The 14,940-nt window shown below is 42.9% G+C and overlaps 1 protein-coding gene across 3 annotated transcripts in view; it reads right to left on the bottom strand.

Moving 5' to 3' along the window:
• Positions 1-14,940, bottom strand: part of C5 (complement C5) — a 71,844-nt gene that overhangs the window by 17,296 nt on the left and 39,608 nt on the right. For 2 of the 3 annotated variants that reach the window (XM_081180023.1, XM_081180025.1), the window contains exons 24-32: positions 13,886-14,098; positions 13,556-13,631; positions 12,518-12,677; positions 11,392-11,487; positions 10,001-10,172; positions 8,519-8,724; positions 5,455-5,607; positions 1,341-1,403; positions 693-774 (exon numbers count right to left, since the gene is read on the bottom strand). In XM_081180023.1, coding sequence (XP_081036149.1) covers positions 693-774; positions 1,341-1,403; positions 5,455-5,607; positions 8,519-8,724; positions 10,001-10,172; positions 11,392-11,487; positions 12,518-12,677; positions 13,556-13,631; positions 13,886-14,098 — 1,221 coding nt within the window. The remainder of the gene's footprint in view (positions 1-692; positions 775-1,340; positions 1,404-5,454; positions 5,608-8,518; positions 8,725-10,000; positions 10,173-11,391; positions 11,488-12,517; positions 12,678-13,555; positions 13,632-13,885; positions 14,099-14,940) is intronic. The other variant, XM_081180024.1, reaches the window with a different exon arrangement.

A 14,940-nucleotide genomic window follows, 5' to 3' on the forward strand; every position in this document is an offset into this window, starting at 1 on the left:
AGCACCTTCTGCCTTGGTACCTGCCCATAAAAGCAAACCTAGAGGGAGAGACTAGAGTGATGCCAGCAGATTCTGGGAAGCTTTTTTCTTGTGAGAATTTGGAACAGGTGATTGGTGAGTTTCTTTGAGCTATGGGTGAAAGCCAAGGTGGATGGTGGAGAGGTGTTGGGTGGAGAAGTGTGTTAAAGGAAGACGGAAATGCTATCTGTACCTATTTATTACTAATTTGTATTAATGGCTTTATTGTGTATTTTTTTAACATCATAGTTTTTAGCTTTCTGCACACTGTTCAGATACGTTTTTACATATTAAGCCATATAGAAATATTCTGAATAAGAGAAAAGAACTTATTCATGCAAGCAACATGAGAAAAGACGCTTGTAGCAAAATCCCCTCTTCTTCACAGTTTGATGAAAGAGTACAGAAGAACCACTCTGAGTTCTTCAGATAAAGGGTAAGATACAAAATTCAAAATTCAATTCAAAATTCAGAAGACCTTGCTTGCAACCGACCACCTTAAAGTACGGGGCTACCAGGTCCAAACTCTGAAATGTCTCTTGTCTCTTCATGAATTATTTTATTTCCCCCATACCTTCATTTATTTATGCTGCTTATAGACAAAAGTTGTCCGGGTGGCTTATGATAAAAGCATAATCCAAAACACTTTAAAACAGAAATTATTACTTTCTCACCAGATGGTGACTTGATAGCAATCTTCAGCTCAAAGTTGCAAATATCTTCAGAGGTGCTGATCTTATAATATACGCTCCTCACCTGTACAAGTCCAGATTAAAAACAAAACAGAACTCAAATTACATTTTAAGAGTTTGAACTCACCAGCCAAGTATTTGGCACCCAAGAATCTATCCATAATTTGTGTGAAAATCTCAGACCCAATGAAGAGTGAACTTCTAAGGCAATCTATTCATGGAAGCGAGTCTTACCTAAATAAATTCAGTTCATTTACAGTATTTAGGTCCAATAGGTTGCTCTCTGGAGCCCACTTTCTATAGGTGCTTCCAGACTCTCATTGTTTTCAGATGGGGTTCAAATAAATTACCAGTAAATTCACATTTCACAATTATAGTTGAGGGAGAGGCCTTCCATCACAAACCTACTTCCTCCAAAATATCAGACTTTTTTCAACAAGACATTGGGAAATGCACTGGGAAAGTTGGGATTACACATGATTTGGCACATGGTAATCTAACCTCCCCCACCCAAAACAAATCAGAACACATCTTCATTAAATAGCCAATGTCATCCATTCTCCCTGCAAACAAAACAGTCCTCAGCAAACAGGTCATCTGGAAGGGACCCAAAATGCTTAATTCACGTACATTCACTGTTGCTAAGCCGGTGTTGCTGCCTGTGCGAACCTCTAAGTCATCATTCAGGGGAGCCTGGATACGTAAAAATAATAATGCAGAAAGTGATGTTAGTGTAAATTAGATCCTCATTAAGTGTGGGGGCTTAAAAAAAAAAGTCTTCATGATAACTCATCAGCAAATTTTAATGCAAATTACTTCTAACAGACACATATTTGTATCTGGTTCTGCCTAATATCCACACATTTTTGCAAAGCAGTTTTCCTAAATAAAATAACATACAAAAATGCATTCAAATAATATACGCCATTTTTATGCATACTTGACCCCAGTACGCGCATTTGGCTGCACTTCAGTTCATGCATTCTCAGAAAGTGCAAATTAGGTAGGCTTGCCTTTAAATGCGAACCAAACCAAATTTCTCCCCCAGTCCTAGTGGTGCTGTTTTAGCCACAGAAGCAGCAATGCACCATTTTAACATTGGAAATAGAAGGGATAGTGATTCAAAAGGCATTTCAAAGCCATTTTTAAAAAGATTAAAATCCAGCCAAACATCTACAGTGGTACCTCAGGTTACATACGCTTCAGGTTACAGACTCCACTAACCCAGAAATAGTACCTCAGGTTAAGAACTTTGCTTCAGGATGAGAACAGAAATCGTGCCGTGGCAGCGGCAGCTGGACGCCCCATTAGATAAAGTGGTGCTTCAAGTTAAGAACGGTTTCAGGTTAAGAACGTACCTCCGGAACGAATTAAGTACTTAACCTGAGGTACCACTGTATTAGTCAGCCAACCATTAAAGAAAGTACAAACTGCAATACGGTGTCCAACTAAATTCTACTCAGAGCAGACCAACTGAAATTAGGTAATGTAGCCGAATTAGTAATGCCCATCAGTTTCAATGGGTCTACTCTGAGCAGGATTAACATTTTTATTAATTTCATAAAATTTATATGCTACTTGGTTGTGAAAAAAACCCAACAACAGCAAACAAACTCAAAGAGGTTTACAAAATGATTTAAAAAAACATTGAGAGAAATTTACAACCCTACTTAAAAACATACAAAGGTTAAAATACTAAAACAGATTTAAATTAGCTCAACTATCTAAGCATCTGGGTAAAGGTAAAGGTAAAGGTACCCCTGCCCGAACGGGCCAGTCTTGACAGACTCTGGGGTTTGTGCGCCCATCTCACATCTATTGGCCGGGGGCCAGCGCTGTCCGGAGACACTTCCGGGTCACGTGGCCAGCGTGACAAAGCTGCATCTGGCGAGCCAGCGCAGCACACGGAACACCGTTTACCTTCCCGCTGGTAAGCGGTACCTATTTATCTACTTGCACCCGGGGGTGCTTTCGAACTGCTAGGTTGGCAGGCGCTGGGACCGAGCAGCGGGAGCGCACCCCGCCGCGGGGATTCGAACCGCCGACCTTTCGATCGGCAAGCCCTAGGCGCTGAGGCTTTAACCCACAGCGCCACCCGCGTCCCAAGCATCTGGGTAGGCTTGTCTAAAGAAGAATGTTGCAGGGAATTCCAAAGTGCAGGTGCTGCCATTCAAAACAATCAAGGTCTTATAAATGTAGAACGGGTATAATGTGGTGCATGTAGAAGTGTCAATTCTGACTTCCAGTTTGGCTTGCCATGGTGGAGGGTGTTGATTACATCTGAGCCATTTCGCACAGGATATTTTGAGGATGAGATGGGAGTAATCATTCTTCCAACCACACACACACACACACACACACACACACACACACACACCCGGAACGTGGGGGCAGCTTCACCTGCAGACTGCCCAACACCTGCCCCCAATATGAAGGGGCAGGTGGCACTGGGTGGAAAACACCTTGTGTCTCTTTGGCAACTCTCCAAAGTCGCCACATGAGCGAACGAACTCCTGTTTTTAAGATGATAATTCGAACTTAATTAAAGGCCATGCTCTTAGCGAGGGGAGATAAACTGCTCTGCTAACTGATCAGCCACTGAGGAGTTAGAGGATTCTTAATCTTAATTATGGACTGGTATGTCGGAACAGAAAGGGGGTGTCAAGAGCAGAAGAAGGGAACTGAGGCTTCTAACCAAAGTACAGGCTTATCTTTTCTGGTGTGAGATGAAACGAAGAGGTTTAGACATATGCCTGAAATAATTGGCAGAAAACCAGATTTCCACCATTTTGGGACGTGTTGCAGGGATAATTACAGGTACGATAAAGAATCAAAAGCGAAAGACACAGATGAAAATAATCACCCACACAGAAACAAATCGTTTTGATATAACTCGCTTGCTGTATGAACTCAGAGGCTGTGAAAACGAACGAAGGATTGACATTGGGTTGATTTATGGGAACCCCATGGACTAATTAAGAAAGCAGTGCAAATGAGAGATGATCGCAATCCTCCGACCTAAGAGCCTGGGAAGTCAAACAAAGATTTATGATTTGGCTTAATATTTGGACTGCTTGATTATTGTATAATTTTGAATGTTTTTAATGTGGCCTTTATTGGATTGTTAATTTGGAAAACTTAATAAATATTGTTTTTAAAAAAAAGAAGTGTCATTTCTGCTAATCAAGGTGGTCAAATGGGCACATGAGGGATGACATGATCTTGTAGGTATACTGATTCCAAGTTGTTAAGGACTGTATATGCTAATAGTAACACCTTGAACATGGCCTGGTAGCAAATTGGCAGCCTGTGCAGATCTCTGAGCACAGGTGTTATACACTGACAAGGCCTCACTCCTGTCAACAATCACGTGCAACATTCTGCACTAACTCCAGATCAAGTGCGAGGGAAGCTCCGCACAGAGCACATTGCAGCAGTCCAGTTTTGAAGTAGCCAACACATAAACTACAGTGGTACCTCAGGTTACATACACTTCAGGTTACATTCGCTTCAGGTTACAGACTCCGCTAACCCAGAAATTGTACCTCGGGTTGAGAACTTTGCTTCAGGATGAGAACAGAAATCGTGCTCTGGCGGTCCAGCAGCAGTGGGAGGCCCCATTAGCTAAAGTGGTGCTTCAGGTTAAGAACAGTTTCAGGTTAAGAACGGACCTCCAGAACGAATTAAGTTCTTAACCTGAGGTACCACTGTACTGTGGCAAGGGTTTTCCCAGTCCAGGAATGACTGTAGCTTATGAACTAGTTGCAGTTGGTTAAAGGCACTTCTAGCCACTGAGGCTACCAAGTCTCCAGTGACAGAGCTGGATCCAGAAGCACAGCAAGCAGCAAACCTGCTCCATCAAGGGGAGCGCAACCCCGTCCAGGTAGGCAACGGATCCATTTCTCAGACATGGGAGACACTCACTTGCAGCAATGAACACATCAAGTGTGTGCCCTGCCTGGTGTATTGGCCCAACAGCAGCCTCCTCATGGATTCTGGATACAACCCATTAAAAATGCTAAATCATAGCCCCAGAAGAACAAAGGGAACAAAGTTAAGAGTTAACAGTTATAGCAGGTAGCAGGTCTAAGAAATATTACAACATTCAGATATGCTACCGCCTGTTCAGTAATGGATCTATTAGACCCTTTCAAGGAAGGCACTCAAAAGAGTCCCCAAGGATCAATGATTCCATCTTAATGTTGTAAGAAATCCAATGTTTAGTGTGGCACACTCATACTTTGGAACTCCCTGCCAATTGACACCAGGCAAACACCTTCCCTATGCTCTTTTGCTAAAACCTGCTAAAAACATTTTTGTTTAGACAAGCCTAACCAGATATGAAGAATGTTTACAAGTATTTTAATCTGTTGTGTTTTTTTAGCATCACTGATTTTAATTATTATTTGAAAGTTTTAAATAGCTGTTTTTAAACAGCCATCTATTAATATGATCTAATAACAATAGGCAATGTTGTTGTTTTATTTGATTTGTGAATTGCTCTAGGTTTTTCTTTACAATTAAGTGGTTTATAAATTTTATGAAATAAATAAATCTTCCATAGTCAGGACTTAAGATGACCGCTCATTGGAATTGCAGGTTACTGTATTAACCAGTGGAGAACACATGTTATGGCATTTTCTAAAAGGAAGGCTAACTATTCCTGGACCACGGATTACCACAGGTTGGTTCTTGCAAGTACCTTGGGTCCTGGTTTCTTGTTATTTATAATTCATACACTTACTTCCACAGACCTGCCAACATAATTGTTTTTTGTAAGCCTGTACTGATGAAAATCCCCATGGTTCTTGTAGGCCACTTTGATGTTCATGAACAGTGTCATCCGCTTAACGAGGATGGAATATTCGGTCAGGGCTTCAAGAGCAGTGATTGTGTCCTGTCAAATACAGCAAGGGGTTAGGAATTAGGAGCTGAACCATAGCCAGGTTTTATTTAACTAAGACATTTATGTCCTGCCTTTCCAAATATTCCGGCGGTGACATACAATTAAAAACAGCAAAGTGCTACCATACTAACAAGGAGGAAACAGCAACACAATGTGAAAAATCAGCAAAACTATAAAGGCAATAAAAAACACTTATTGTTCATTAAAAGCTCGGGAGCACAAGGCATTTTTAGCCAGACAATTGCATGGGATAAAAGGAAAGCTGTCTTTGGGCCAGTCCAGGCAGGTAGTAGAGTTTCACGGGAGTAGTCTGCAACATGTCATTGATGTAAGTATTGTGCACTAGCCATGGATTTATACTGGACTGTCCACACAATCTTCCTCCTTTTTAGTAGTTCTGTGATGCTGTCCCAACGTTGCTACATTATTACTGCTTATAGAATAATTCTTGCACTAGAGTGTAACAAAAGCAGAACATAATAAACTGCAACAGGTTGGAGGATTTTACTAGGAAGCTGAAGGATAGTAAGTAACTAATAAAAATTTTATTTATACCCCTCCCTCCCTGGCCAAGACTGGGCTCAGGGCGGCTAACATCAAATATATTAAAACACAATCAAACAATTGATTAAAATACAGCTTAAAAATTAGAATCAGGATAAAATTAAATGATTGCCCATGAATTACAACCATAGGGGTTGGGAACCTCAAGTATTCATCAGGGCCAGCTATCCATGTTGGTCCCACATGAGCCGATAAAAGAGCCAAAGAGGGAACTTACAGGGTCCCAGAGGGGGGTCAAACTGGGCCCGGACCAAAGGCCAGGCAGAACAGCTCTGTCTTACAGGCCCTGCGGAAGGATGTCAAGTCCTGCAGGGCCCTGGTCTCCTGTGATAGAGCGTTCCACCAGGCTGGGGCCAAAGCCAAAAAGGCCTTGGCCTGGGTTGAGGTCAGTTTAACCTCGAGGCCTGGGACCTCCAAGTTATTTAAGGACCATAAGGTCCTCTGCAGGGCATACGAGGAAAGGCAGTCCTGATAATGGGGGATGATAGGGAACAAAACAGGTACAAAACACTATGTCCACCTCAAATTTTTTCAGGCACAATGTGGGTTTGCATATAACAGTCCCCGATATCATCATGAAGACAAATCATTATGAATGCACGATAAAAACAATGTCTGTAGGATATTTTATAATCCATCAGGCTACTTGTACATCTGGCCCAGGTGTAGGAGCAGATCAGCAGGGTCACAGGGGAAGAAGGGTCTTTCCCACACCTCACATCTTTTCTTTTCTTTTCAAGGACAAGTTATAGATACTATACACAATATGCATACGCAATGAAACCAACCATAAGGCTGCTTGGAAAGGGACATTTGGAATGCTACCCATATATTATCTCAGCAATGCTTACAAGAATCCTGAAAGTAGGTCACCATGACTGTCCTTCTCAAATGGAGAATAAAAATGGGGCTGAGTTTGGGAGATCACTTTGGCTTGCCCAAGCTCGCATGGTGATCTTCATCACAACTGGGCTGCCCACATTCAAGTCCAGTACTAGGGTCTAAGCAGGGGTAGGGAATGTGTAGCCTTCCAGATGTTGCTGGGTTGGATGTGGGCAGCCTGGGATCAACGCTGGGCAGAAGATGGGTTTTCATCCCTGTCTATCATGGCCAAAACTTAGGGAAGATGGGAGTTGAAGCAATGTCTGGAGGACCATAAGTTTCCCCATCTCTGGCTGAAAAGATTCAGGTAGGTAGCCATGTTGGTCTGACACAGTCAGGATATATGAAAAAATGAAAAAATTGTCCAGTAGCACCTTAGAGACCAACTAAGTTTGTTCTGGGTATAAGCTTTCATGTGCATGCACACTTCTTCAGATACTTTTCGTGTTCATGCACACTTCTTCAGGTATCTGAAGAAGTTTGCATGCACACGAAAGCTTATACCAAGAACAAAATTAGTTTTGCTCTAAGGTGCTAAGGAATGCGGGTGGCGCTGTGGTCTAAACCACAGAGCCTAGGGCTTGCCGATCAGAAGGTTGGCGGTTCGAATCCCCACAACGGGGTGAGCTCCTGTTGTTCGGTCCCAGCTCCTGCCCACCTAGCAGTTCGAAAGCACGTCAAAGTGCAAGTAGATAAATAGGTACCACTCTGGTGGGAAGGTAAACGGCATTTCTGCACAATGCTCAGAAGCGGCTTAGTCATGCTGGCCACATGACCCGGAGGCTGTCTGCAGACAAACGCTGGCTCCCTTGGCCTATAGAGCAAGATGAGCGTGCAACCCCAGAGTCGTCCAGGACTGGACCTAACAGTCAGGGGTATCTTTACCTTTACCTAAGGTGCTACTGGACAATGTTTTCGTTTTTTTATATATTATGGCTGAAAAGAAATGGAGCATACCACAGCCTTAGAACTGCTACTGAAAACACATATGAACATAAGATGAGTCTGCTGGGTCATCTGGTCCAGCCTCTGATTTTCACAGTGGCCAACCAAATGCCTGTGGGAAACCTGCAAGCAGGACTTGAGCACAACAGCGCTCTCCTTTTACTGTGTTTTCCAGCAACTGATATTCAGGAACATTACTGCATCTAACCATGGAAGTAGAGCACAACCATCATGTTTAGTAGCCACTGATAGCTTTCTCCTTCAAGAATTTGTCTAATCCTCTTATAAAGCCATCTACACTGGTTGCCATCACTGCCTTCAGTGGGAGTGGGTTGCATAGTTTAACTATGCTCTATGCGAAGAAGGACTTTCTTCTCCAACTAATTGTGCTTCTGAAGGCAAAAAGGATTCATAAATGGTTTGCAGACTAATGGAAGAAGACAGTTCTTTGAATAATGACCAACCTGTGTTGGGAGGATTTATTTATTTATTATTTATCGCAGAGAAGTACCTGTGTGGAGTAAAATCCACCACCATATCTCTGTTGTTCCGACAACCACCTGATGATAGGAGTAGCGTAGTTTTGGTCTCCTTGCATTAGAGTGGCAAGCAAGGCATAAGCTGTAGTTTCAACCATCCTGGCAGTGTCCTCTGACGGAGCGCTTGGATCTAATTTGTTGAGGGTTTCTTTCCAATAGCGATACATAGGTGGGCCTGCTATTAAAGGAAGGCTAATGAAGATAAGTCACAGCGGGGAGGGGCAGAGTAAGGGACGGCGCCAGAAAAAAAATCACCTGGATGTATGTACATATGTATTACAGTAAGCCAGTAACTTATCCAGGGGTAACATTCCAGGGATTATTCCTAAAGCCAAATTGTGTATAGTTAAAACCCATTGGGTTCAATGAGGGGGGGGGGTTGCCAAAGTCATTTTTCCTGGAATCCCACTCCCTTGCCACCCCTTTTTAATGTTTACTGCCCACCCACCCCAAGCTGAATGTGCACAAGTTAAATGTGTGCAAGTTGCTGGCTTACTGTATTTACATTTATAGATTGCCTTCCATACAGACATAGGAAGCTGCTTTATACCAATTGATCCATTTTAATCCAGTATTGTGTGCACTGACTAGCAAGGGCCCTCTGGGGATTCAGGGAGGGCATATTCCCAGCCCTTGCTGGAGATGGCGGGGATTGAACCTGGGACCTTCTACATGCAAAGCAACATTGAAAACCATATACAGTGGTACCTCTGGATGCGAATGGGATCCGTTCCAGAGCCTCGTTTGCATCCAGAGAAGAATGCAACTGGCATGTGCGCGTGCGCGGGTCGCGATTTGCCACTTCTGCACATGCGCATGACATCATTTTGAGCGTCTGCGCATGCGTGAGCAGAAAAACCCGGAAGTAACGCGTTCCATTACTTCCGGGTCGCCACAGAGCGCAACCCGAAAATGCTCAACCTGAAGCAACTTCAACCTGAGGTATGACTGTAAAACAAATTACAATCACAATAATACACATCTCAAGTGTCAAAGGACAGAGTGAAAAGAGGTGCACCTTCATCATTAGGTGAAAACTGTATAGAGAAGGTGCCAGACACACCTCTATGGGGATAGAGTTCAGTAACTTAGGGGCTGCCACAGAAAAAGTCTCCTCTCCTTGGTAATCATTTTCCATACTTCTGAAGGTGCTGGAACTACCAAGAGGGCACCCTCTGCTGCTCTCAACACCAAAGGAGTCTGTAGAGAAGGAGGTTGCCTTTCAGATATTTGATTGAGATCAGAATCATTTAAGGGCTTTAAACACTAATGTGAGCACCATGAATTAGGCTTGGAAACAAGCTGACACAGCTCTTTTAAAACAGGTTATATGAGATTTAAATGAAACCCCAGCAAGTAACTCTGGGCTGCTGCATTTTTCACCAGCTGAGGTCTAGTGCCACCATCACTACAGGAAATCGCTATAAGTTGGGGAAATGGACATTCCTTTTTACCTTTCACAAGGGCTTCCCTCTTCAGTGCAAGGTAGGCTGCGCGTGTGCCAGGCTGCCTGGATCTTGTCAGAGTGAGTGCATAAGTAACTATTGCCAAGGAAAACGTGCTTTGTACAGAATGAAAATTTTGTAGCAAGTAATCTTTAGCTTTGTTTTTTGCATCTTCAATTCTCTGTGAAGACAAGAACCAAATGTTCTTATTTTATTTTATTTTTTCCTTGCTTCTGGTTACATTTGTACCACTCCACGAAGGAGGCAGCAGCAAACATGGTTCTCCCCCACCCTCATCTTATCATCACAACCACACGGTGGGGCAGGTTAGGCTAAGAAATAGTGACTGGCCCAGTGAGCTTTGTGAATAATACTCTTAACCATTACATAACAAGACATTGTACTGGAAATGTGCCTGGTGCTTTTCTGTTCTGCTACGAAACATCAAAGCATCAAACTATCCAGGTCATGAACTAGCCAAAGCTGAGCACCTTAAGGAACACAAGAAGCTGCTTTAGACTAAGTCAAACCATTAGTCCAACAAGCTCAGCATGATCTACACTGATTGGCAGTGGCTCTCCAGAGTTCCAGGCAGGGGGCATTACCAGTCTTACCTGGAGATTGCAAGGATTGAACATGGAGCCTTATGAATGCAAAGCAGACCACTGAGTTATGACCCTTCCTCAATGGCCTTTGGTCTATGTAGCTCAGTATCTACAATATATAGTTCTCTGGGGTTTCTCAACCCTGCCTACCAACATCAAGAATTGAACCTCAGGCCTTTTGCATGTAACGTTGATGCTCTACCACCAAGCTATGGGCCTTCCCCAGTCCTTCCTTTAAAAATCCTGCTGATCTCTACAGGGGCGAATGAAGGCATCGTGACACCCGGGGCGTGGCATTGCTACGTAGGGTGCATGCACCGTACATAGCGACACCACACATGTGCTGTACATAGGGGGTTGCTGGCAGTGCTGCTCCAGTGCCATACCGATGGTGCTGGAATCCTCTGCTCGCAGCTGAGATCCCACCACCATACATACGATGCGCGGGCGGCACCGGCAGCAAACCGCTATATGCAGCACATGTGCAGCACCGTTACGTACAGCGCATGCGTGTGACGCCACACATGCGCTGTACATAGCGTCGGGATCCTCTGCTCGCGACTGTAGCCACGAACAGAGGATCCTCCACATATAGCTGATGCGGCGCAGTGGCTGCTTGCCTCCGTGGGATGCCTTCTTGTCACCCCCTCAGACATGGCACCCAGGGCCCACACCCCCCCCCCCGCACCCCCATTGCGATGCCCCTGGATCTCTAGCATTCTTGGAATCTGATTGTTGGCTTGGAGTACAAAAATGCAGTCTGTGGGAAGAAGGAAGTAATCACACTACACGCACCTGCAACGGGCAGATATGAATTGATTTTTCAAATCCAATCAGAGAGAAAGCGGTGAGATACAAAGTCTTTTCTTTCTGTTCCTTAGGCAGTGTACCCTTTTAAAAAGCAGCATATATAAACATGCAGTCAGACAGATGATGATGGTGATAATAATAATAATAATAATAATAATAATAATAATAATAATAATAATAATAATAATGGTTACCCACCCTTTATCAGCAGGCCCCAAGGGAGGTTGCAACTATTTAACATTCAGAAGTTAAAACAGATTACCAACACAGGAGTAGGCCAGGCCCTGAAAACACACACCTCGGGTGTCAAAGGTATTGTGTGTATTCAATGGTCTTTATGATATACCTCACAAAAGCAACACACAAAACAAATCTGAGAGTAAATTAAAACAAAGCCATTTTCAGAACTGCAAATAATTAAAACTTAAAATTGCAATTGTTTTCTTGAAAGAAATCCCCATGGCAGGTGACAGTGTTCGGGGTCAAAAAAGTAGTAGAAAACTTAATTGCTGCTCCTCCATATATTGCTGCCCTATAGGTAGGAATGAGATGGAAATTCGATTCATTTCACAATTAAAGATGAATCCATCCAATTTGCACTTTCTGAGACAATATGAGAACTGAAACACAGCCATCACCCAAAATTCAGACTTATCTGAATTTGTAATGCAGTTCTCTAACCAATATGTACAAAAATGTATATATTATGAGAAAGTGTTCATAAAAATGCATATATTGGTGAAAATAATAAACAAAAATGCAAAGATACAAAAATTCATTGCATTAGCCAAAACTGCATACAAAAATCTGCTTGGAGTGAGATTTGCACCAAAATGCTGAGAAATTTCCAAGAGTCTTTTGTAAAACAATAAATAAATAGCAAATTGCTGCAAAAATATGAAAAACCAAGTTTACAGTTAGAAAAATGAGAAACTGGGGAAACAAATTGACATGTTTGTTTACCTCTATTCCCTCTCTCTGTCTAATGGTGGGGTCAGCCCTACAGTGGATGCGTTGTGCTAACAAGAAAGGCCTCATCTAAATCATAACTTTCTGTCAGTTGTTAGTTAGAAAACGAATTCCTAAAAAAAAAAAAAAACAGTTTCCTTACCTGTAGTTTTACAGGTTGGTAGCTTGAAATCTCCCTGAAAGATCCATCTGCCATTTGACAGTTGTCAATCATCCACGTCAGAGAATTGCACACAGAATTCTTATCAACAGCCACATACTGGCTCACTTGTCCCAAAATCCTTAAGGCAAAAGCTGTCAGCCTGCCCCATCAACAAAATAAAACAAATATATTTCCTGAGGAAAATCTGAGCTGGCTGCTAATTTTGAAATTAATTCCACCCACACCCTGCACACACACATTTGGGTTCTGCAATTCTGAAAGTACAAATAAAGTATTCCATGGCAAATATTAAGGTTAATTTTCTGACTGAGCATCAAACTTGATGACTGCTGTATTTATACTGTGCTGCTCTATGGCTTTAAACATTTCACTCATTCACTAAGGTAGCAATCCCATATGCAATGACCAGGGAGCAAGTCCAGAGAACCCAGCGGATCTTACTTCTTGGTAGATTGTCTAGGATTGCACTGTAAATGTGTGACCTTTCCAGCCCATGGACATATAATCACAGCTGCTGTGAATCACTCTTTTGCTTATACCAGGAGCTCCAGAGGTAGGAAGTGTGTGATTTTGCCACAACTTTGGGTGTGAACTTAAGGTAGAAAGATGGCAGCAGATGGCAAAGTGCTGCTGCTACCTGTAAACAAACTAGCAAGAAGTGCTTGATATTGCTTGGGAATTCTAAGAAGCCAACAGCAACCCTGAGTGACAATTGATGCAGCTCTGGAAGATTGTGTCTGCCACCTTGATGCAAAATGGTGCCCAATAGTATCCAAACATAGATGGAAGCCTGCTCATTGATCTCAGGAACCCGCTTGCAAAATGTTTTATAATATCTTGAGAGATGTCTAACTCGGTGCAGATTTGAAAAGTTGAGTCTGCCATCTTGATTCAAAATGGGATCCTACGGTATCCAAACACAAACAGAAACTTGCTCCTCAACCTTAGAACCCATTGTGTCAAATTGTGTTACTATATAATAAGAAATATATTTGTTAATATATATGGAGAACTCACCAGGCACTGGGCTCTCCGTTCTCCCACATACTGTATGAGAAATCTTTCTTCTGGAATGACAGGATGCTGACAAGTCCTATAAGGTACATAAAGCAGCGTATTCAACATTTATTCCACTCATGCCACTACTTCAAACATTAGGAGATCATTCACATTGACTATTATCTCCAGAAAGAGCAAACAAGATCTCGATAATGCCAAAGTTCCCTGCAATTATGCCAATCATAAGCCTCTGGCTAAATTATCATCACAAGGCACATTGTTTTGGTGATCATGCAAGGACTTCAGGTCTACCTTACCTTGAAAGACCACAAGGGAATACTAATTTACCTTCTTTCATCTTCCTCCTCAGGTTAACTTTTGGAGTGATAGTCTCTGGGCCAAGTATGTCCCAGCTGTCTGTCCTTTCCAGGTAGTCATATGCATAAAAGACTGGCACAACATTCATAAGCTCAGTTTCTGCACTCCCCTTTGGGAGGTTGACAAGAAGTTTTAGCCCTTCTGGGCTGACAGCTACATTAATCACTTCGCCTAGAAGAATTCCTGCAAAAGAAAAATGGTACCATGAAATCCTGTCCTTTTTGTTGGTGGGCGGATGGAGGTTGTCCATGCTGCTGAGCTGGTATAAAATACGGGGCCTTTATGGTGGTGAGGCCCAGATACTGGAACACCCTCCTAGGAGAGCTCTACTGTTAGCTACTTCTCACAAGGCAGTTAACACTCACTTTGTTCCCATTCTCTGAGTAACAGGTTAGATTACACCAAGGGTGGGGAACCTCAGGCCCAGGGGCCAAATGTGGCCCTCTAGATCTCTATCTTGCCCTTGGAACTCTCGCCAGACCATACACTCCTCTTCCCAAGCCACATGCCTCACTGGCCCTGGTCTGAACCCATAATGTTTTTGCCTGGCTGGAACGTGTCCTTAAACTCTCGCTTACTAGGGTAGAGGAAAGAGAAGCATGTGTGAGTGTGTGTGGAGACTAACCTGCTGTACAAAGTTAAAATTTACATTTGTTGCTCCACTCACTTTTGTCTCTGGGTCTGCTCACCACTAGCCAGGGGCCCTTAAAAGGTTGCCCACATGGAAATGTGGCCCTCAGGCTGAAAAGGGTTCCCTGTCCCCTAGGTTAGATACCAGATACGGAGCCTTCATAGTGGTGGCCCAGTATCTGTGGACTTTCTTTCCCCAGGAAATGTATATGACCCTATCATTTGTTTGTTTGTTCATTTATTCATTGCATTTATACACTGCTTTTTCTGCCAAGGCACCAAACTAAAACAAACAAAGTTGAATGGGCAGGGAGGGAGCAGGTTCTGTTGTTGTTTATGCCTTCCTCACTTGTGCTCTTCTTCCTCAAGACTGTCGACCTTTTAAAAGAAGCTTT

Source organism: Podarcis bocagei (genome assembly GCF_964188305.1).
Source record: "Podarcis bocagei genome assembly, chromosome: Z".
NCBI lineage: Eukaryota > Metazoa > Chordata > Lepidosauria > Squamata > Lacertidae > Podarcis > Podarcis bocagei.